Source organism: Mustelus asterias, chromosome 2, assembly GCF_964213995.1.
Source record: "Mustelus asterias chromosome 2, sMusAst1.hap1.1, whole genome shotgun sequence".
NCBI lineage: Eukaryota > Metazoa > Chordata > Chondrichthyes > Carcharhiniformes > Triakidae > Mustelus > Mustelus asterias.
Genome location: NC_135802.1, coordinates 50,152,038 through 50,175,700, shown reverse-complemented (window position 1 = coordinate 50,175,700; position 23,663 = coordinate 50,152,038). Strand labels below are relative to the sequence as shown.

At 44.5% G+C, this 23,663-nt stretch overlaps 1 protein-coding gene across 1 annotated transcript in view; it reads left to right on the top strand.

The window, feature by feature from the left end:
* LOC144507755 (disintegrin and metalloproteinase domain-containing protein 22-like) overlaps nt 1-23,663 on the top strand; it is a 227,783-nt gene that overhangs the window by 105,752 nt on the left and 98,368 nt on the right. Inside the window, exons 5-6 of the mRNA XM_078235028.1 lie at nt 9,761-9,843; nt 22,375-22,444. Of these exons, the coding sequence (XP_078091154.1) occupies nt 9,761-9,843; nt 22,375-22,444 (153 nt within the window). The remainder of the gene's footprint in view (nt 1-9,760; nt 9,844-22,374; nt 22,445-23,663) is intronic.

Genomic DNA, 23,663 nt, shown 5'->3' with positions numbered 1-23,663 from the left:
TTTCTACCAAAATGCATCACTTCGCGTTCATCTGGATTGAACTCCATCTGCCATTTCTTTGCCCAAATTTCCAGCCTATCTATATCCTTCTGTAGCTTCTGACAATGCTCCTCACTATCTGCAAGTCCTGCCAATTTTGTGTCGTCCGCAAACTTACTGATCACCCCAGTTACACCTTCTTCCAGATCGTTTATATAAATCACAAACAGCAGAGGTCCCAATACAGACCCCTGCGGAACACCACTAGTCACAGGCCTCCAGCCGGAAAAAGACCCTTCCACTACCACCCTCTGTCTTCTGTGACCAAGCCAGTTCTCCACCCATCTAGCCACCTCCCTCTTTATCCCATGAGATCCAACCTTTTTCACCAGCCTACCATGAGGGACTTTGTCAAACTAAAGGACATTAGTGAAGGACATTAGTGAAGCAGATGATTTTTTACGGCAATCGACAATGGTTTCATGGTCATCTTTAGACTTCTAATGCCAGATTTGTATTGAATTCAAATTTCACCATCTGCCATGGTGGGAATCGATCTTGGATCCCCAGAGTACAACTCTGGGTCTCTGGATTACTAGTGTAGCAAGAATACCATTACACCACTGCCTCCCCAGCAGTCTACCTTGATTGTATTTGAATCACCTCTTTAAAGGCAGCCCATTGTCTGCCAACTTTTCACAACAATTTATTTCATCTCCTGACTCCCCAAAGCCAGTCCTCCATCTCTAAGACAATGTCAGGAGTCTGATGGAATACTCTCCACTTGCCAGTAGCTTCAACAATGCTCAGGAAGCTCGACATCATCCAGGATGAAATAGCCCACTTGATTGGCACCCCATCCACAAACCTTCACTCTCTTCACCACTGACACACAGGCCGGAATTTTACTACCCCCCACGTGAATCGGAGCGGGCGAAGGGCAGACCATGGAAATTTCCATTGACCTTGGGCGGGATTTTACCGTTTCGGGACGAACGAGGCCGTAAAATACCGCCCACAGTGGCAGCAGCGTATATCATCTACAAGATGCACTGCACCAACTCACTAAAGCTGTTTGGACAGAATCTTCCAAACTCACGAGCGCTACCATCTAGATGGACAAGGGCAGCAAATGCTAGGGGACACCACAACCTGCAGATTTCCCTCCAAGCCACAAACCAGCCTAACTTGGAAATATATCACCATTTCTTCACTATTGCTGCATCAAGATCTTGGAACTCCCTACCTAATAGCATGATGGATGGACTGTAGTGAATCACATCTGACTCCCCTCCCAAACACCTCCCTGATCCATTTACCTTTTCCCTGGCTCATCTCACAGTGCTGGAATCTTTAAACCTATCTGGTTTACAGCAGGGGCTATAAAGAGGGTGTCATTTCCCCTGACGTTGCTACCATGCAGTGGAAATAGTCCACAGCTGCTGCACTCCCATCAGGCCCGGCTTGAAAGATCAGATGAGAAATGCCTACTTTCCAAAGTCAAGAAAAATGATTAGCTGAGCTGACAGGGGTAACTTCATCCTGGGAACTTCCCCATCAGAATTGGTCATCGTGTTACGGTGTACAACAGGAAAGGAAATAAAAATTCTGACCAACGCATCAGTCACCATTGTGAAGCAGATGTGGGGAGTGCAGTACCTGACATGGCAGTGCTCACTGGGGCAGGGTTATATGCATAACATTTGGAGGATAATGGTAATCTTGCCAACCACTCATAGTGCCATCCCAATAGTGTTGGGACATTGCTGCAGGTGACAAGCTCTGACCTGGAGCAAGTGAAGGCAGTTATCCTATGTAATTGGTAAATTAATGTGCCAAAGGCTGTAGAATGATCTGAGGCCAGGTGACCTCTCTGACCTACCTTCTTTCAGTTAACTGAGGAGGCTGTTAGCGTACAAGTATCTGGCACATGCAGGGTTAATGCAGGACTGAGTATAGTATCGCCCACACAGTGATGTAAGAAGACATATGACCCAGACCAAGGGCCAGTGTGGGGTTCGCTAGAAACATGATAAGACTTAGACATGAAGATAGCACCTTTCCTGTACTCGTTACCGTATATAGTTACAAGTATTGACTAAAATCTTATTGCTAACATACAAGAACCTCACTAGCAGACACGTTCTATAACCAACTGACTGTCAAATTAACATTTTCATTAATTTCTGAATTATGGAAATATGTCTCACCAAGAACACTGCACCAGCTGTACTGTGACTATTGTTCAAAGACTTCAGAAGCTATTTAAGCGTTGCCACTAAACAACCCCTCCGTTCAAAGCAAAAAAAGCAAATCTAGCAGAAGTCCTGGATAAGTTTTTGATATAAATGGGGAGGCGATGGCCTAGTGGTATTATCGCTTGACTATTAATCCAGAAACCCAGATAATGTTCTGGGGACCTGGGTTCGAATTCCGCCACGGCAGATGGTGGAATTTGAATTCAATAAAAAAAAAATCTGGAATTAAGAATCTGCTGATGACCATGAAACCATTGTCGATTGTCAGAAAAACCCACCTGGTTCACTAATATCCTTTAGGGAAGGAAATCTGCCATCCTTACCTGGTCTGGCCTACATGTGACTCCAGCGCCACAGCAATGTGGTTGACTCTTAACTGCCCTCTGAAATGGCCCAGCAAGCCATTCAGTTCTATCAATCGCTACAAAGTCGCAACAAAGAAATTAAACCGGACGAACCACCTGGCATTGATCTAGGCACTGGAAAAGACAACTGTTAAACAAACAGCCCTGTCGACCCTACAAACTCCTCCTTGCTAACATCTGGGTGCTGGTGCCAAAATTGGGAGAGCTATCTCATCAACTAGTCAAGCAACAGCCTGACATCGTCATTCTCACGGAATCATACCTTACTGATAACACCCCAGACAACACCATTACTATCCCTGGATATGTCCTGTCCCAGCGGCAGGACAGACCCAGCAGAGGTGGTGGCACAGTGGTATACAGTCGGGAGGGAGTTGCCCTGGGAGTCCTTAACATTGATTCTTGACCCCATGAAGTCTCATGGGGTCTCAATTCAGGTTAAACATGGGCAAGGAAACCTCTTACTGGTTACCACGTACCGTTCTCCTTCGGCTGAGAATCAGTACTCCTTCATGTTGAACAACACTTGGAGGAAGCACTGAGGGTGGCAAGGGCAAAATGTACTCTGGATGGGAGATTTCAATGTCCACCACCAAGAGTGGCTCGGCAGCAGCACTACTGATCGAACTGGTCGGGTCCTAAAGATATAACTTCCAAACTGGGTCTGCAGCAGTTGCTGAAGGAACCAACAAGAGGAAATAACCTGCTTGATCTCATCATTGCCAATCTGCCAGCTGCAGATGCATCTGTCCATGACAGTATCGGTAAGAGTGACCACCGCACAGTCCTTGTGGAGACGAAGTCCCGCCTTCACATTGAGAATAACCTCCATTGTGTTGTGTAGCACTATCACCGTGACAAATGGGACAGACTTCGATCTGATCCAGCAACTCAAGACTGGGTATCCATGAGGCACTGTAGGCCATCAACAGCAGCGGAATTGTACCCCAGCACAATCTGTTACCTCATGGCCCGGTATATCCCCCACTCAACCATTACCATCAAACCAGGGGATCAACCCTGGTTCAATGGAGAGTGCAGGAGGGCATGCCAGGAGGAGCATCAGGCATATCTAAAAATGAGGTATCAACCTGGTGAAGCTACCAAACAGGACTACTTGCATGCCAAATGGCAAAAACAGCAAGTGATAGACAGAGCTAAGCGATCCCACAACCAATGGATCAGATCTAAGCTCTGCAGTCCTTCCACATCTAATCGAGAATAGTGGCGGACAATTAAACAAATCACTGGAGGAGGAGGCTCCACAAATATCCCCATTCTCAATGATGGAGGAGCCCAGCACATCAGTGCAAAAGATAAGGCTGAAGTATTCACAGCAATCTTCAGCCAGAAGTGCTGAGTGGATGATCCATCTTGGCCTCCTCTAGTGGTCCCCAGCATCTCAGATGCCAGAACCCAGCCAATTCGATTCATTCCACGTGATATCAAGAAATGGTTGGAGGCACTGGATATTGCAAAGGCAATGGGCCCTGAAAACAGTCCGGCAATAGTACTGAAGACTTGTGCTCCAGAACTTGCTGCTCCCCTAGCCAAGCTCTTCCAGAACAGTTACAACACTGGCATCTACCCAACAATGTGGAAAATTGCCCAGGTATGTCCTATACGCAAAAAGCAGGATAAATCCAACCTGGCCAATTACCGCCCAATCAGTCTACTCTCGATCATCAGTAAAGTGATGGAAGGGGTCACCAACTGTGCTATCAAGCAGCACCTGCTCAGCAATAATCTGCTCAGTGACGCCCAGTTTGGGTTTTGCGAGGGTCACTCAGCTGCTAACCTAATTACAGCCTTGGTTCAAACATGGACAAAAGAGCTGAATTACAGAGGTAAGATAAGAGTGACAGCCCTTGACATCAAGGCCGCATTCGATCGAGTGTGGCATCAAGGAGTCCTAGTGAAACTGGAATCAATGAGTATCAGGGGCAAACTCTCCGCTTGTTGGAATCATACCTGGCACATAGGAAGATGGTTGTGGTTGTGAAGAGTCAGTCATCTCAGCTCCAGGACATCTCTGCAGGCGTTCCTCAGGGTAGTGTCCCAGGCCCAATAATCTTCAGCTGCTTCATCAATGACCTTCCCTCCATCATAAGATCAGAAGTAGGGATGTTCACCGATGATTGCATAATGTTCAGCACCATTCGCGACTCCTCAGATACTGAAGCAGTCCATGTTCAAATGCAACAAGATCTGGACAATATCCAGACTTGGGCTGACAAGTGGCAAGTAACATTTGTGCCACACACATGCCAGGCAATGGCCATCACCAATAAGAGACACTCTAACCACCGCCCCTTGACATTCAATGGTGTAACCATCACTGAATCCCCCTACTGTCAACATCCTTGGGGTTACCATTGACCAGAAACTCAACTGGACTCACCACATAAACGCAGTGGCTACAAGAGCAGGTCAGAGGCTAGGGATATCATCGATAATCACGAGTGAGGTGCCGGAAGATTGGAGAGTGGCAAAAGGGCTGCTGGGAAAAGCCAGGGAACTGCAGGCCAGTGAGCCTCACATCTGTGATGGGTAAGTTGTTGGGAGGTATTTTGAGAGACAGGATCTGCAGGCATTTAGAGATGCAAGGACTGATTAGGGACAGTCAGCATGGCTTTGTGGAAGTGGAGTGGAAAATCATGCCTCACAAATTTGATTGAGTTTTTTGAAGGGGTAACCAAGAAGGTAGATGAGGGCAGTGCAGTTGATGTTGCCTACAAGGACTTTAGCAAGGCCTTTGACAAGGTACCACATGGTAGATTGTTGCATAAGGTTAAATCTCACGGGATCCAGGGTAAGGTATCTAAATGGATACAAAATTGGCTTCTTGACAGAAGCCAGAGGGTGGTTGTAGAGGTTGTTTTTCAAACTGGAGGCCTGTGACCAGCGGTGTGCCTCAGGGATCAGTGCTGGGCCCACTGTTATTTGTCATTTATATTAATGATTTGGATGAGAATATAGGGGGCATGGTTAGTAAGTTTGCAGATGACACCAAGATTGGTGGCATGGTGGACAGTGAGGAAGGTTATCTCCAATTGCAGCGGGATCTTGATCAATTGGGCCAGTGGGCTGACGAATGGCAGATGGAGTTTAATTTAGACAAATGCGAGGTAATGCATTTTGGTAGATTGAACCAGGGCAGGACTTACTCAGTTAATGGTAAGGCGTTGGGGAGAGTTACAGAACAAAGAGATCTGGGGGTGCATGCTCATAGCTCCTTGAAAGTGGAGTCACAGGTGGACAGAATGGTGAAGAAGGCATTCGGCATGCTTGGTTTCATCGATCAGAACATTGAATACAGGAGTTGGGACGTCTTGTTGAAGTTGAACAAGACATTGGTAAGGCCACACTTGGAATACTGTGTGCAATTCTGGTCACCCTATTATAGAAAGGATATTATTAAACTAGAAAGAGTGCAGAAAAGATTTACTAGGATGCTACCGGGACTTGGTGGCTTGAGTTATAAGGAGAGGCTGGATAGAGTGGGACTTTTTTCTCTGGAGCGTAGGAGGCTGAGGGGTGACCTTATAGAGATCTATAAAATAATGAGGGGCATAGATAAAGTAGATAGTCAATATCTTTTCCCAAAGATAGGGGAATCTAAAACTAGAGGGCATAGGTTTAAGGTGAGAGGGGAGAGGTACAAAAGCATCCAGAGGGGCAATTTTGTTCACACAGAGGGTGGTGTCTGGAACAAGCTGCCAGAGGTAGTAGTAGAGGTGGGTACAATGTCTTTTAAAAAGCATTTAGATAGTTACATGGATGAGATGGGTATAGAGGGATATGGGCCAAATGCGAGCAATTGGGATTAGCTTAGGGGTTTTAAAAAAATGGTGGCATGGACAAGTTGGGCTGAAGGGCCTGTTCCATGCTGTAAACCTCTCTGACTCTATGAATACTGCAGCGAGTAACTCACCTCCTGATTTCCCAGAGCCTATCCACCATCTACAAGGCACAAGTCAGGAGTGTGATGGAATACTCCCACTTGCCTGGATGGGTGCAGCTCCAACAACACTCAAGAAGCTTGACACCATCCAGGACAAAGCAGCTCGCTTGTTTGGCACCGCATCCACAAACATTCAATCCCTCCACCACCGACGTTGAGTAACAGCAGTGTCCACTATCTACAAGATGCTCTGCAGCAATTCACCAAAGGTCCTTAGACAGCACCTTCCAAACCCACGACCACTTCCATCTAGAAGGACAAGGACAGCAGATAAATAGGAACACCAGCACTTGCAAGTTCCCCTCTAAGCCACTCACCATCCTGACTTGGAAATATATCGCCATTCCTTCGCAGTCGCTGGGTCAAAATCCTGGAATTCCCTCCTGAACGGCATTGTGGGTCAACCCACAGAACATAGACTACAGCGATTCAAGAAGGCAGCTCACCTTCCCAAGGGCAACTAAGGATGGGCAATAAATGCTGGCCAGCCAACAACATCGATGTCCCACGAATGAATTTAAAAAAAACAAATCTGTGGGATTACCCCGACTAGCGCCTTAAATGTTTGCAAGCATTTCAGCACATTTGAAAAGAATAGCCCTGATCTCAGCCCTGTAAGATGCTGGCACAAGGTTTTCACTTCCAATTCTCCGCTTGCGGACCTGCTGTTGCAACACAAGGCTGGGGAATTGGCCCGTGTATGATGATGGATATTGGAACATGAACCATGACACATTTGCACTCAGCAGATGTGCATCCACTGAAAAACGTGAAAACGACAGATTGGGTGTGCTAATTGGCCACTTGCTGTGAATCTCATTACAAGAAGAGGTGACGAAGAGAAGGCATGGTTAAGATTTTCTAAAGATTCAAATGACATAGGCCATAGAATAAAGCTGTTTATTCAATTTGCATCGTGATCACAATGCAAAATTAAAGATGTGATGAGCGATTAGGAGATTTTGTTTTAGAATTAGTCATTCTCATCAAAAACAGGCACTGCATCAACTCATTTAAAAAAGAGCTGATCAAGTTTTTGTTTTGTAAAGTACTGAAAGCGATAAAAATATTTATAGACACATCAGTGATTCAACAATATTTGAAATGCTGTGGCTGTAGTTCAGTTGGAATTATGAGAATATCCATGGTTGAAGAAATTAGCTTGTAATGTTGCTTTGATATGCTGCAATATTCCTTTGTTTATCATACCGGGTCTGGAAAAAGTTTTAAAATACGTTGTGACAGTTTTACCTGTGGTAATTTGTCTCCTTGGAGGAGCTTAAAGGAGTCGAGGAGAAGATACAAAGTGGAAGAAAACAGACCTGATATTTCTGTAAACTTGAATTTATTTCAAAAAACGTAAAATACAAAACCTTGAAAATGCTGAAGAAACTCAGCGGCCGGGATTTTACCGGCATGCCTGCCTGAGGCTCATAAGAGCGCACCCGAGGCCAATGGAGAATTCCGTTCTGTGAGCCTCGCCTGCCCTGATTTTGGGGCAGGCGTGCCGGTAAAATCAGGGCCAGCAGGTCTGACAGCATCTGTGGAGAGAGAACAGAGCCAACATTTCGAGTCCGGATGACTATTCGCCAGAGTGACGAAGGGTCATCCAGACTCAAAACATTGGCTGTATTCTCTCTCCACAGATACTGTCAGACCTGCTGAGTTTCTCCAGCATTTTCTGTTTTTGTTTCAAATTCCAGCATCCGCAAAATTTTGACTTTATTTAAGTACAAAAGCTTATTAGGGTTGTTGGGAATTCCTCTCCCCTTGTTATAGCTGAGATTATTAAAATTCATTTGTGGGATGGGAGTGCCACTGGCAAGGTCAGCATCTGTTGCCCGTTCCAAATTGCTCTTGAGAAGGTGGTGGTTGGATGGGTTAACAGGTCCCATGGCTTAATTTCTAGACATGATGTGGAGATGCCGGCATTGGACTGGGGTAAACACAGTAAGAACACCAGGTTAAAGTCCAACAGGTTTATTTGGTAGCAAACGCCACTAGCTTTCGGAGCGCTGCTCCTTCGTCAGGTGGAGTGGGAGATCTGCTCACAAACAGGGCACAGAAACACAAACTCAATTTACAGAACAATGATTGGAATGCGAGTCTTTACAGCTAAACAAGTCTTAAAGATACAGACAATGTGAGTGGAGAGAGCATTAAGTACAGGTTGAAGAGATGTGTATTGTCTCCAGACAGGACAGCTAGTGAGATTTTGCAAGTCCAGGCAAGTTGTGGGGGCAAGGCAAGGCGGCCTTCACAATGCACGACAGCGCAGGGTCGCTGAGCAGAAACTGACAGCCAAGTTCTGCACACATGAGGACGGCCTAAACCGGGATCTTGGGTTTATGTCACACTATCAGTAACCCCCACAGCTTGCTTGGACTTGCAAAATCTCACTAGCTGTCCTGTCTGGAGACAATACACATCTCTTTAACCTGTGCTTAACGCTCTCTCCACTCATATTGTCTGTACCTTTAAGACTTGATTAGCTGTAAAGACTCGCATTTCAATCATTATTCTGTAAATTGAGTTTGTGTCTCTGTATGCCCTGTTTGTGAGCAGATCTCCCACTCCACCTGACGAAGGAGCAGCACTCCGAAAGCTAGTGGCGTTTGCTACCAAATAAACCTGTTGGACTGTAACCTGGTGTTGTTAGACTTCTTACTTAATTTCTAGACCTCAGGAGACCGTTAGAAATATTTGTAGTACTGTGCTAATTGCTTGAATTCTTGAAGTTTAATGGCCATGTTTATATTTTTGATTATATAATTGTTTATACTTTTAACTATATAATTTAATTATATAATTGATGGCCTTATGCATATATCCTGTTTTATTTGCTGAGTTTGAGGGATAACCCGGAGCCATTTATATTTTCATAACAGTTGCCAGTGCTTCCTTATTTAAATGAAAGAAGTTTCACCTTGCAGGACTATCAATATCATGTCCATAGCATTAGCATCCAATATCTTTTCCTGTAACTATCAGGAAAGTAGTCCTTTTGACTTGTAAAGAAAAACACTATGATGAGATTTTCTGCCTCAATATAATTCAATGACATGTCAAACTGTGATTTACATTAACTTGGGTAGATATAACCTGAAAGTCTAATGTCAGTTCTGATTGTTTTCAAAGAAATTTCCAACATGCAGAGCACAATGCATAGTAACACTGATTCATTTGAATTGCAGGGTGGAGAACACTGTTATTACCATGGCAAAATCCAAGGAAATGCAGAATCCTCTGTGGCTCTTTCAACGTGTCATGGACTACAGTAAGTGATAAGAAATTTAGAATTTTCGTATTTAATGTTGACTCTAAATTACTTTGTTCTGACCTCCTTCTGGAATGCATCGGAATCATGGACGGAATTTTCCATTCTGGAGACTAAGGGCGGGATTTTCCGGCCACACTTGCCCAAGACTAGAAATTCCCACCCAAGGTCAGCAGACCTTTGCACGGTCCGCCCGCTATGATTCCCGTGGTGGGCGGGACGGGAAAATTCCGCTCCATGAGTGGTGGTGGGTGGGTTTCGCTGGGCTTTATGTGCTGGGTGTGTGTTGGGAAATTGCACCCGATTTCATTCTTGAAAGCTCATTAATTATGCATCTGCGCGTAGCTCTCTGAATCACATGGCAAGGTAGGCAGCGATTCGTCTGCCCCACCATAACTCAACGGCGCTGAAGATCCGGGCCCTGCCTGAGACCCGCAGCACAAACTGAGTGCTCTCCTCCCGGATTATGGAGGCACCCACACCGAGGAGACAAACTCTACACCCTCTCTAGTGTGGCGTCACACTGGCATTGCTGAGAAACTGGAACAGCACTGTTGCAGGTGGGTATTGAATGTTGCACAAGCAAAGTGTAATGAGGCAAAGTCACAGTTGCACACTGCTTTAGTCTGACCGTTATTTAGACCAGCCTAATTTCCTGCCTGCGTGCCTCATAGTTGGGAGGGAGAACATTATTCTGGCGAGGAGTGTTTTCACGTATTCATGACATGGCAATGCACGTAAATGGTGTTCCTCACGTGAATCATTGGAAATGTTTCTCCACCATCGGACCTCCATGGTGAGGGGAATATACCAATTTGATTTCCTGTCAGCAGGATTCCAGTTTTTGGCCTTTCTCTGAATTTTTCACTCCTGCTCACCGAGACGCCCGCCACTGGCAGCAATGTCACAGAATCAGTTGGGTGGATAGTGATGAGTGGGTTGAGGAATGAGGGGTGGGGGGTGGTCTCTTTGAGAACTGTGTTGCTGATGTCAAGGTTTTTACTCATGGGGCAAGTGGGTGAAAAGGATAGGGAGCTGTTCTGATTCTTCAATTCTACCTGTGATTAATTGGGTGTTGAAGTTATTTGATCTTAATCTTGCTTCTGTTTTCCTTGGGTGGAATTTTTAGGATAGATGCTATCCTGAGAGTCAGCATGTAACATGTGACCGCCAACTCTCAGTGGCCCACTGCCATTTAGCACTCCATTGAGTGTTGATTGGCAGTGGACGGGACTTTCATCTGCCCTTGGAAGGCACTCCCACCTTGGAGAGCTGTTGACCAATCCCTCCAAGCACAGTGCTGCAGTGGCCAGAAGAGGTACTGCAGTGCTCTGCCTGGAACTACATCATGTAGAATCATAGAATCATAGAAACCCTACAGTGCATAAGGAGGTCATTCGGCCCATCAAGTCTGCACCGACCACAATCCCACCCAGGCCCTATTCCTGTAACCCCACATATTTACCTGCTAATTCCCTGACACTGGAGTCAATTTAGCATGGCCAATCAACCTAACCCGCACATCTTTGGACTGTGGGAGGAAACCGGAGCACCAGAAGGAAACCCACCCAGACACGGGGAGAATGTATAACCTCTGCACAGGCAGTGACCCGATGGTGGAATTGAACCTGGGTCCCTGGTGGTGTGAGGCAGCAGTGCTATCCACTGTGCCACTCCAAATGAGAGAAACTTGAGCTTTTCAGCCTTGGAAGGAGAAAGTTTTTTTTTTAATTCCACATCTGCCTTGGCGAGATTTGAACCCAGATCCCCAGAACATTAGCTGAGTTTCTGGATTAATAGTCTCGCGATAATACCACTCGGCCATCCCCTCCCCAACCCTGGGACTCTGTGGACGAGTTGGTTGTTGTTGCCTCGGGGTGTCAGGAGGAAGGGTGATCGCTGCATAGGGGAGTGGGGCAGGATGGGAAGGGACAGCCAGAGATCCCAGGTGCTGGAAGGAGGGTGCCCGAAGTCTGAAAAAGCCTTCAACTTGAGGCACCTCCACCCCATTCTGTCAGTGACTGAGACAAGTTGAAAAATGGATTGCCCGCCTGCCCATTCTGCCCATGTGAAGACCTAAAATTTGCAGAGGTAATGTAGTATTCTGGGCAACAGGGCAGATAATCCCTTCAGTTGGCTCCATAACTGTCGGCAGGCGCACTGCCAAACCGGACCTGCGCTCACTAACCAAAATGATGATGTCGAGATGTGCGCCTGACATCATCACGTGTTATTTTACACTCTTCCGGGTTGCCCGCACGCCTGGCTGGGACACGTAAAATTCTGCTCCTTAAGTATTTAGATAGGGGGAAGAAACTTGTTTGTATAATGCCACACAGTTTACATTGATTCCCTGGTGATCGGCAGTAGGTATAATGCGGCTGAGTTAGTCATCTAATTCCTCAAAGTTCTTCCTGAATGGAGCAAGCTTATGAAAATCTTAATTAATTTAGATCCCCATATTCTTAAACACTCAGCACTTAATTTATTTTAAGAACAGATAACAAGCTTAAAACCACATCCATCATATCCATATTGAGTTAATATTGAAATGCCCAGAGACCTGTGAACATTTTTGAGAAGCTATTCTGTTTACTAGGCCATAAAAATTACATACATATTTATTCCTATCTTTTATCTCACTTCAATGACTAATGGCAAGTTACACATTTTATAATAGAAAATAGAGTAGAATTTGAAGTTTGTTGCTTTTACTATGGTCCAAACTCAGCAAGAAGGAGATTTTTACATTAAATGAAGGAGAAATGATCATATGCCTGTTTGAAGATCTTAACATTCCCTTCTGGCCAAAAATATATGTGAGACTTTTATTGAAGATGTACAGCGAAACTGATAAAGCTTAGATTATTCTAATTACACAGCAAATCAAAAGCAGTGTTGTTCTTACAAGTGATTCATTACAAAGGGTTCATTGTAAAGGTTCAGAGATTTAAAAATAACTACACTGCTGCATTAGTATTCACTTTTCAGTCACTGCCACTAAGGATGGGAATGATGAAAGTGCACCATGAGGGATAGCACCCTCATCCTTCTCCATGACATACTCAGCCAGGGAGTGTCTGATGTCTGCCGGAAGGCACCAACTCGGGGAGCTGGCATCCACTCCAAGGATCTCTGCACTGTCAGTGCCACTGACCAGTCCATCTACCCAGTGTCTCATGGATTCAGTAGATGTTAGTGCACAGATCTTGCACCTACTCATTCTGTGGCGATGAAGAAGCACATCTAGTCATAGCCTGAGCCAGGAGCTAGATGGACTCCTCCAACCTCTGCCCAAGACCTTGCACTGCCTCAGGAGCAGATCTGGGAGCACATCTTCTGCTGCTGTTCAATGTAAAGCTTTCTTTCCTGTGATGCCCAAGGCCCTGCACCTGTGCCCACCTCCCTCTGCCTCTGGCATCTCCTTCTGCACATTCGTGAGGGAGAATATTTGCACTGGTGGACGTGTATTCGTAAGGTGTATTGGTGCCACCTTCTTCTCCCTTGTGCAGCTGAGGGCCCACTGACATATAGAGAGATGGCCCCGGCTTGCACATTAGCACCTGCAGGATACAGAAGAAAGGATGATTAGGGCTGATCTAGGATCGTAGGAACCGTTGTAATGTTGAGACAACCTTAAGTTACTCAGTGCACAATGCACTACATTCTCTTAACTATCAATTTATCTTCTGTAATCACTAGATGCAACAGGGGCTCTTGCTCAGTTGTTAGGCCTGACAATCTCTATTCCCATTTCCTGAGCTATCTCCATTGCTGTCCTCACCATGAGAGTTATTCAATGTAGGAATGGTACCCCCCCACACCACTTCCCATTTGGACTCTCTACCTCCCATTATGCATGCAATTTTCCTGCAAGGACTAAGAGAACGGGATAAGCCTCTCTTGTTCTTTGTGTCCATCTGCCCCTATCCATAAGGAATTGTGTGTTTCAGTAGTCATGATGTGGAGATGCCGGCGTTGGACTGAGGTAAGCACAGTAAGAAGTCTCACCACACCAGGTTAAAGTCCAACAGGTTTATTTGCTACCAAATAAACCTGTTGGACTTTAACCTGGTGTTGTGAGACTTCTTACTGTTTCAGTAGTCACAGGTCCTCAGCAGTGCTGCAATACCAGCATTCTGAAGAGCCATTAATCGCCTTGGGAATAGAACCATGTTGAGAAACTGCATGCACCCTTAAGCTCCTCAGGTGCTTTATCTACTGGAGGGTCCAAGCCCTGAGACTTATCTGGAGGGGTGGAGTTTGCATTGTCCTTGTCAGAATGTATGAAATTGTTAAACCTTTCTCAACACTGAACTCATCTTCTCCTTGCCTCACTTCTGCCTCACACTGTAGCAGTAGTCTGAAGCCAGGTCTGCTTGGTCTCAGCGGCTGACCTCCTTCGTGCAACCACTGGGAAAAGTACCTCCCTCCTCTTCCTCACTGCCTCCACCATGAGATTCAGGTCCACATCAATAGGGGGACAGCAATGCACAGGGTGTTAGGTCTCTAGCTAATTTGAGTCATCAAACCTTTCTTTGGTTCTGTGGAAGACTTTGGCACAGTCCACCGTTCTCAGCTTCAGAACACGCAGCAGCCTAAATTTGGTGTGGGAGTGTAAATGAGTCCCAGACTGGAACTGACCCACTTTGTTCTGTCCCCACTGGCTCTAATTGGACAGTAAGACTATATCTATATAAGCTAAAATAGTGAGTTTCCCACTGAAATTGTTTTTCTGATCTGAAAACAAACCTGCCTCTGCAGTGGAAATCCAGCCCAAACTGATTGCAAGACATTTTCGTGTTCATATCCAATGTGCCAGCTGCTGCAAAAGTTATGACACACAACAGTCTCAGTAACTCAACTCGTGATCAAACATTTTGCTGTAACGCAGTAAACTGAACATTACAGGAGCTTTCTCTTGGTGTCCTCTGACCTTTTTTTTTCATTAAATTTTAATAATTTTCTGTAGGTAATTTTAACTCTATATTTTCCAAATTAAATATGGGCAATTGATGAATTAACTGCAATTAGGAATTATAATCTTAAGTGTTTCTGTTGACCGCGTTTAAATGTGGTATGCTAATTAGACAACAAAGCTTGGGAAACTGGTTGGGAGAAGTTACTGAATACATCATTGTGAAGGAGATGAATTAACAGCAGTAGTTACAGTTATTAACCCAGAGCACTTCACAAAACTTGGCACTTCAACCACATATGTTGATTCAGCTCCTTCACACTCTGGTACAATGTCTTGCCTAAGACAGTTCACTAAATGATGTAATCGGCAGTCATTCTTCCAGTCAAAGGGGTTGATTCAGTGGCGCAGTGTATGGGAGATCAGGTGTACAATTGGTGAAGGGAGATGGAGAGGAGGTTCCACAACAATCTCTGACAAAGATGCAATTTATCATTCTTCTGCATTTCATGAGCTCATAAAAGAAATTGTAATTACATTTTAAAACAGTATTGTGCAACCTTTTCATGCGGGGGGGGAGGGGGAGACTCATTTCATTTTTTCCTCATTCAAGGAGTCAATGAGTAAATTTCAGAAAAATAAAGTTTGGCACAACGTTAAACATGTTTCTTTTAAATGCTGACATATGAAAAGAAACAACAATGTCAAAGCAATAAATTGATAGTTAAAAATGATTAATAAATAAAGGTGGCCATTGGAGTGAGTGTGTACGTGTTCAGCTCACCCCCAGTCTCAATGTATTCACTCACTCACTCACCCTAACCCACTGAGAGAGTGGGCAAGAGTGTGTGAACAAAGAACAATACAGCACAGGAACAGGCCCTTCGGCCCTCCAAGCCCGCGCCGCTCCCTGGTCCAAACTAGACCGTTCTTTTGTATCCCTCCATTCCCACTCCGTTCATGTGGCTATCTAGATAAGTCTTAAACGTTCCCAGTGTGTCCGCCTCCACCACCTTGCCCGGCAGCGCATTCCAGGCCCCCACCACCCTCTGTGTAAAATACGTCCTTCTGATATCCGTGTTAAACCTCTCCCCCCTCACCTTGAACCTATGACCCCTTGTGTTGGTGTAGATGTGGCAGGTGGTGAGTGGTGAGGGTGAATGAGAACCCTGAGACTGGGAGTGAGACACCCTCGCTCAAACACATTCTCCCTCTACCCCCCAAACCTCCAAACTCTCTCACAGACACTCTTCCCCCCCCTCTCTCTCTCTCTCTCTCTCACACACACACTCTTCCCTCTCTGTCTCACACATACATACACTCTTCCCTCTCTCACAAACACACACATTCTTCCCTCTCACAAACACACACACTCTTCTCTCTCTCACATACACACACACACTTTTCCCTCTCTCACAAACATACACTCTTCCCTCTCCCATGCACACATACTCACCCTCTCCTCTCTCCCCCTCATACTCTCACTCTAGTAGACTCTGCACTTGCTTCATGCCCTCCTGGCCCCATCTCACCTCAGGGTTTCTTGGCCACGCCATCATCGTCGGCCCTCCAGGGCTCCGTTCTCATCTCGGGCTGCCTCAGCCCCACCTCAGGCTCCATGCATTTCCTCCGAGCCCCGCACCCACCACTGGTCTTACCGCTGTACATACCAGCGTGCTCAGAGCTCTGGAAGCAGAGAACTGAAATTGAAAAAACTTACCTTTTCACTATTCGCTACACAGTCATGGGCTGGTATCTCCCTGCATTTGCTGCTGATATCTGTGATTGGAGCAAGCAGCAATTTCCAAATATGAGTCTTTTCAATAGAGTCTACGTCCAACACTGTTCATTGTGCCGAGTCCATAAGGGTCGCGGGCCACCAGTCAGACAAGCCTGTTTCAAACTGTACGTTGCTCTATGTCTGCATACCCCACGATGATGTGGATATGACAGAGCAACAGAACTTGATGCAAATGAACATTAAATATGAAACTATTTGACACAGAACATACTTTTTTATTGCATGGGAAATGTGCTTTGCTTGCCCATCCCAAATTGCTTTCTTGGAACAGTGCATTTATGTGATGAAGGTACTCCCACATTGCAGTTGGGTAGGGTGTTCCAGGATTTAAACACGGCAGTGATGAAGGGATGAATGAAGAATGAAGGTGATTTATCTTCAGGTTAGGATGGTGCGTGACCTGGAGAGGAACTTGCAGGTGGTGAGGTTCCTGTGGACCTGCTGCCCTTTTCCTCCTCAGTGGCTGAGGTGATGAATTCGAGAGCCATAGCTGAAGAAGCCTTGCTGAGTTGTCGATGGTGCACACTGCAGCCACTGTGAGCCAGAGGTGGATATGTTACTGATGAAGCAGACAGCTTTTTCCTGGATGATATTGAGTTTCTTGAGCATTGTTGGCGTTGCATACATCCAGGCAAGTGGAAAGTATTCCACCGTATTTCTTACTTAAGCTTTGTAAAGTATTGCAAATATCTAATATTTCATAAAAGTTCAGGTGGATAAAGTACTTTCTGCTAATTTGATCTCCTGTCTTAGATCACTAAATCTACCATTTTCTCAGTCAGTATCTAACAGTTTCTTAAATAAATCCAATGTCTTGGCCTTCAGCAGCTTTTCTGGCAACCTATTCTGATGTTGATCACTCTGTGTGTGTGTGTGTATTCTGACAGCTGTTCTACACTTACCTATCACTATTCTGAATGGTTCCATCATATTCTTTTACATTGGTGTATCAAAGAAAAAAATCAGGATTTATCTTCTATACCTTGCATCTTGCATACCTTATTAACACTCTCTCTGAATCATCTCTTTTTAGGGCTGAATGCTCTTAAGCTATTCCTCACAGCTCATCCCAATAATGCACTATTGCTATTCTCTTTTAAGATCTGAATGACCTTCATGTTACCAAATGTGGGCAATACTTAAGATGCATTCTTAACAGAGCAATGTGTAACTTCTGCATGACCTTTGTAGATTTGTGCACAACTGATTTGTCCTTATGATCCAGCTTGTTTTGTTTATTGCACCTTTATGCTATTGGGACACAGGTAACTTCCTGGATCTCCTCCAGAGCTCTGAAGTCTTGCTCTCAAAAGGATGCAGAATGAGCATCACATTTATATGGAGGCACCTAGCTGAATGGAAGGGCTCACAGCAATGCCATTCTCAGTGCCAATAGAAGGATCTGACACTTGCAGCACATCCAGGAGAGATATTTAAACTGTGAACCACTCATAGAATGGCCCCTAGAGAAAGAAAAGTAAATGCTTTGATCATTGCCCTTCAGGCTTTAGTGGATAACTTGGTGAAAATAATGGAAAGTAATTTCTGAGAGCTTCAGAATGACACCTTTAAGGGTCTGGAGGATCCAATTGATACCATTAGGCCTGCTGTCCTATTGATCTGTGGACATTCAGATCCAAGACCCGACCCATTCAAGTACCGTAGCTGGATTCCACCTTCAGCATATACGCTTTCATCAGGAGAGAGTATGATGTGACTTCACCAATCAATCCCTGAGATGTTTGCTCCTGTGCGTGCCAGGATACAGGGCCAGATTCTTACTGACAGCCTTCTAGGACTTAGAAATCCTGAAACAAGGATGAAAGAGATTTCACAGTGCAGCCAAGTACGTCTTGCATCAACCGCTTCAGACAGTGGGTGAGATTTTCTGGCCTCTCCTCAGCAAATTTCTTTGTGGAGGGAGGTGTGCTGTTCATTGGCAGCGGGATAATCAGGTCCTGCAGCTGCCAGTGAGAATTCCCATTGAAGGCACCCCACACCACCAGAAAACCCGTGGCAGGGTTGCACCATCAGTGGGACCTGAGAATCCTACTGGTGTGAAAGGTTGGAAGATTCTGGCTATAAAGCATAACGCCAAGATAGAGTTAGTAACGCAGAGATGCCAAGATTTGACCATGGTAAAAGAAGCACATTGTAAATACAAATGCAAGAAAAAACACTTTGATTCGAATTTTCTAAAATAAGTTTGTACTACGTTTATTGTCTTTGAGAGGATGTTTGGAAATTAGTTTCCAATGAGAGTTCCTCTCTGTCCTTTTACTGAATTGCTGCATCCCTAAGGAGACTTCTTTTAAAATATCAGCAAGATGTAGATCTGTAGATTCTACTGGAATGATAGCTGCTAATCTTGTTCTGTGGGCATCAGTCATTTCCTCTTCCCCTCATTCCTGTTCTGCCTCCATCATGGGAACATTTATTAGTGGATAGCAGAGAAGGGCTGCATAAAAAAGAGTTGGAAGAGAAACCATGCCCAAAAGCAGCTTGTCGAATTCTATTTTAGTTGCGCAGCTGAGATACTTTCTAAATGTTTCTGTCGGCTGATGTTTCAGACAAAGTTTGTGGACCTTCAAAGCCAGTGACCTCAATCACTCCTTGTTTGGCAAATAATAGACAACTTGGTGCTCTCATTTAATTCACGTTGGGTCAATTCTGGTGTAAATGGCAAATTTCAGTCACAGCAGCCCTCATTGCCCTGTGATTGTCTTACACATAAATACATTGCAGGTGGGAACATCTTCAATGAAAAGCTAATTCTATCAGTAATTTAGTCTGTTTTTGAATATAAATTCCTCTCATTTTTGATTTATGCCCTTAATTTCCAGTCCTCTATGCAGCATTATTCTCCACCAAAATAATATTGGAATTTTGGGTCTAGCCTTTTCTTTACTCAGAATGTCAAAACTGCTGCAATGCATCTTGTAGATGGTACACACCGCTGCTACTGTGTACCGATGGTGGAGGGAATGAATGATTGTGGAATTTGATTTATTTGACTTCATTTGATTTATTATTGTCACATGTATTAGTTTACAGTGAAAAGTATTGTTTCTTGCGCGCTATACAGACAAAGCATACCGTTCGTACAGATGGAAAGGAGAGAGTGCAGAATGTAGTGTTACAGTCATAACTAGGGTGTAGAGAATGATCAACTTAGTGCAAGGTAGGTCCATTCAAAAATCTGACGGCAGCAGGAAAGAAGCTGTTCTTGAGTCGGTTGGTACGTGACCTCAGACTTTTGTGTCTTCTTCTCGACAGAAGAAGGTAGAAGAGAGAATGTCCGGGGTGCGTGGGGTCCTTAATTATGCTGTCTGCTTTTCCGAGGCAATGGGAAGTGTAGACAGAGTCAATAGATGGGAGGTTGGTTTGCGTGATGTATTGGGCTAAGTTCATGACCTTTTGTAGTTCATTGCGGTCTTGGGCAGAGCAGGAACCATATCAAGCTTTGATACAACCAAAAAGAATGTTTTCTGTGATGCATCGAAAGGGATGCTAATCAAACAGGCTGCCTTGTCCTGGATGGTGTCGAGCTTCTTGTGTGCTGTTGAAGCTGCAGTCATCCAGGCAAGGGGATATTATTCTATCAAACTCCTGATAGGGTGGCACAGTGGTCAGGGACCTGGGTTTGATTCCCGGCTTGGGTCACTGTCTGTGTGGAGTCTGCACGTTCTCCTCGTGTCTGCGTGGCTTTCCTCTGGGTGCTCCGGTTTCCTCCCACCGTCTGAAAGGCGTGCTGGTTAGATGCATTGGCCATGCTAAATTCTCCCTCAGTGTACCCGAGCAGGCGCCGGAGTGTGGCGACGAGGGAATTTTCACAGTAAATGTGAATTTACTTGTGACTAATAAATAAACTTTACTTTATAAGTGCCTTGTAGATTGTGAACAGGTTTTGATAATCAGGAGGTGAGCTACCTGCCACAGGACTCCTAGCCTCTGACCTGCTTTTGTAGTCATAGCATTTATAGGCTAATCCAGATCAGTTTCTGATCAATGGTAACCCCTAGGATGTTGATGGTGGGGGAATTCACCAATGGTAATGCCATTGGATGCCTATGGAGATGGTCATTGCCTGGCATTGTGTGGCACAAGTGTTACTTACCACTTGTCAGCCCAAACCTGGATATTGTCCAGGTCTTGTTGCATTTGGACATGGGACTGATTCAGTATAATAGAAAGTGGAATGTATTTCCAATGTTCCTTTTCACTTAATGTCTCTTTAATGTTGTTATAATTGATCTAAGTGGTTAAATAGGTTTCAATTAAAAATTGCCCAATTCTATTTAGATTGCGGCGTCATTGGTGTAATGAACAAATCCAAGCACTTTATACACAGACAAATGCTTAGTCAAATTTCAAACTTCTGTTCAGACCCTTTTGACATATTTGCACAAATGATATCCTCTGACTTTGGTGCCACAACATTCAGAAAGTGAAGGATGACTAAATTACTATTGATAGTTGAAAGCTTTTTGTATAATCTCCTTAATCAGCATTTGCACACAGTTACTCTCCTTGGTTGGCTGTGTACATTCACTTATGGCTCAACAACTATGAAATGGCAAAAATCTCAGCACAGGTTTATTCAGGATAACACTAGCACAGGCAAACCAATTCATATATAAGAAATAGAGTTTCAAAGTAGAAATGATTTGGAGAGCTAGGGTGAATTGTTTGAATATTATAGGTGTGGGTAGATTTATTAAAGTGAAGATTGAGTGTTACAAAAGGTCAAGATACTGGATCTTTTATGCTTGCACTCTGGGTTCAACCCAACCCATATTGCTTCATGCAGGCATATTGGTTTTACAGGAAGTAGAACTGGAATCATTTTCTGGAAAGTCACACCAGAGCGAAGGCGGATGGAAAAACCTTCACTTCCCCTCAATGACTTTGTCGTCAGAAAAGGACAGAAACCAGGAAGTAACATGTTCTGGTGCATTTTGCCACTGTGGCAAGCCTGTGGAATTCATAACCACAGAAAGCAGTTGAAGCCAAAATATGTTTTCAAGAATGAGTTAGATATAGTTCTTGGGGCGAAGGGGATCAAAGGATATGGGGGGAAGGTAGGATCGAGCTATTGAGTTGAATGATTGGCCATGATCATAATGAATGGTGGGGCAGGCTCGAAAGGCCAAATAGCCTACTCCTGCTCCTATTTTCTTTATTTCTATGTTTAACTGTTATCTGATAAATTACATTACAAATAAAAAGCACCATAAGGCAAATTTCCATCTATAGTGCATCTTTGTAGATCTTTGCACATTGGGAGAGCTAAGGACAAGACTTTATCCTATAATTCCTCCAATATAAGGCAACAGTAATAAAATGTCATTTGCAGAGTAGTTTCCCTTAGTTTGGATGTCTTCTGGAGTCAGGAATCAACTTAGCAAATAGATGCAGAGAAAAGGATGAGTGCTTTCGTAAGCATGAAACTTATTTTTCTAAATGCAAAAAGAGGCAGCTACAAAGAACAGTAAATTCCATCTGTACTTGTACAGCAGTTGATCCAAGAAATGTGATACTTGCCAAGCTTAATCCAGAGGACTGGATTTGAAAAGATCAGTTTTTCTTTAGTAAATTATGTTTTTGCTTCTTTTATCATACATTGCCTTCATTCAGTTTTTGTGGCAGTTCCTGGCAGAGAAATAAGGGGTGAATTTTTCCTGAAGTTTTCCAGATCGGTCTCGTCTTTATAGCCTCCACTGAAATGACAGTAGGCAAGCGGGAAATCCTCTGGAACATCAATCGCTAAAACTTCCTCCTTACTATGACTTTTCTTGTTTTGTATCCTCAGTGGTATGTTCTACGATGGAAACTATACTTACTTGGTTGAACCAGCACCCAAAAACGATAAGAACCTGTTGGTAAGTCTTGTTTCCTCGACTTATATGAAGTTAAACATTGTTGTGGTACAAAATCCTTCTCTTCTTTGTTCAGACAGTAGCTCTCTTTTTAAGACAAATATAAGTTTTAGCATAAAATGATATTCCTGAATGCTTTCTGCAATAATGGCATCAAGGTTTAAAGGTTTTTCTGTGCTTCACTTCTGTAAAATTGAAATTTATGTTAAGGAAGAATTCTAAAAATAGAGTACTTGTGGATATTTTATGTTCGGGTCCTGGATGAGAACCCCAAGTTACCTTTGGGAGCCAGGCTAGACCCCAACAATTTATTTTCTTTTGGCATAAATGTGAGGATAGGATGTTTCTTTCCAGGAATGATTCCACTGACAAAGCAGGGATCTTCTATCGTGAAATAAACTTTATTTAATAACACAGTTTAAATATAACTCTAAGAAATGAAGCAGGTGTGGGGTGTGAAGAGCTGTAGTCATGGGAGTTGGTGGGCTTGTAATGGATATTGGTGGATAGTTTATCACCCCATCTCCTGTAAGGACTCCATCCCATTATTTCAGTTCCTTCGCCTCCGCTGCATCTGTTCTGATAATGCCACTTTCCAAAATAGCGCTGCGATATGTCTTCCTTCTTCCTCAATCATGGTTTTCCACCCACTGTGGTTGACAGAGCTCTCGGCCGCGTCCAACCCATCCCCCGGGTCACTGCCCTCACCCCCTCCCCTCCCTCCCAGAACCAGGATAGGGTCCCCTTGTCCTCACTTTTTACCCACCAGTCTCCCCCCCCGGCCTCCTCCCCCCCTCCTCTGGTCCATTCCTCCATCACACCCAACTCTTCAACCTCTGCCCATGGCACCTTCTCATGCAATCGTAGAAGTTGCAACACCTGCCCCTTTACCTCATCCCTGCTCACCATCCCAGCTCCTAAGCATCCCTTTCAGGTGAAGCAGTGCTTCACCTGCACCTCCTTCAATCTGGTCTATTGTGTTTGCTGCTCCCAATGCGATCTAATCTATATCGGAGAGACCAAAGGTAGACTGGGTGACTACTTTGCTGAACACCTTCGGTCAGTCTGCAAGCAGGACCCGGACCTTCCTGTCGCTTGCCACTTCAACACACTACCCTGCTCTCCTGCCCACATGTCCCTCCTTCGCCTTTTAGAACATAAGAACATAAGAACTAGGAGCAGGAGTAGGAAATCTGGCCCCTCGAGCCTGCTCTGCCATTCA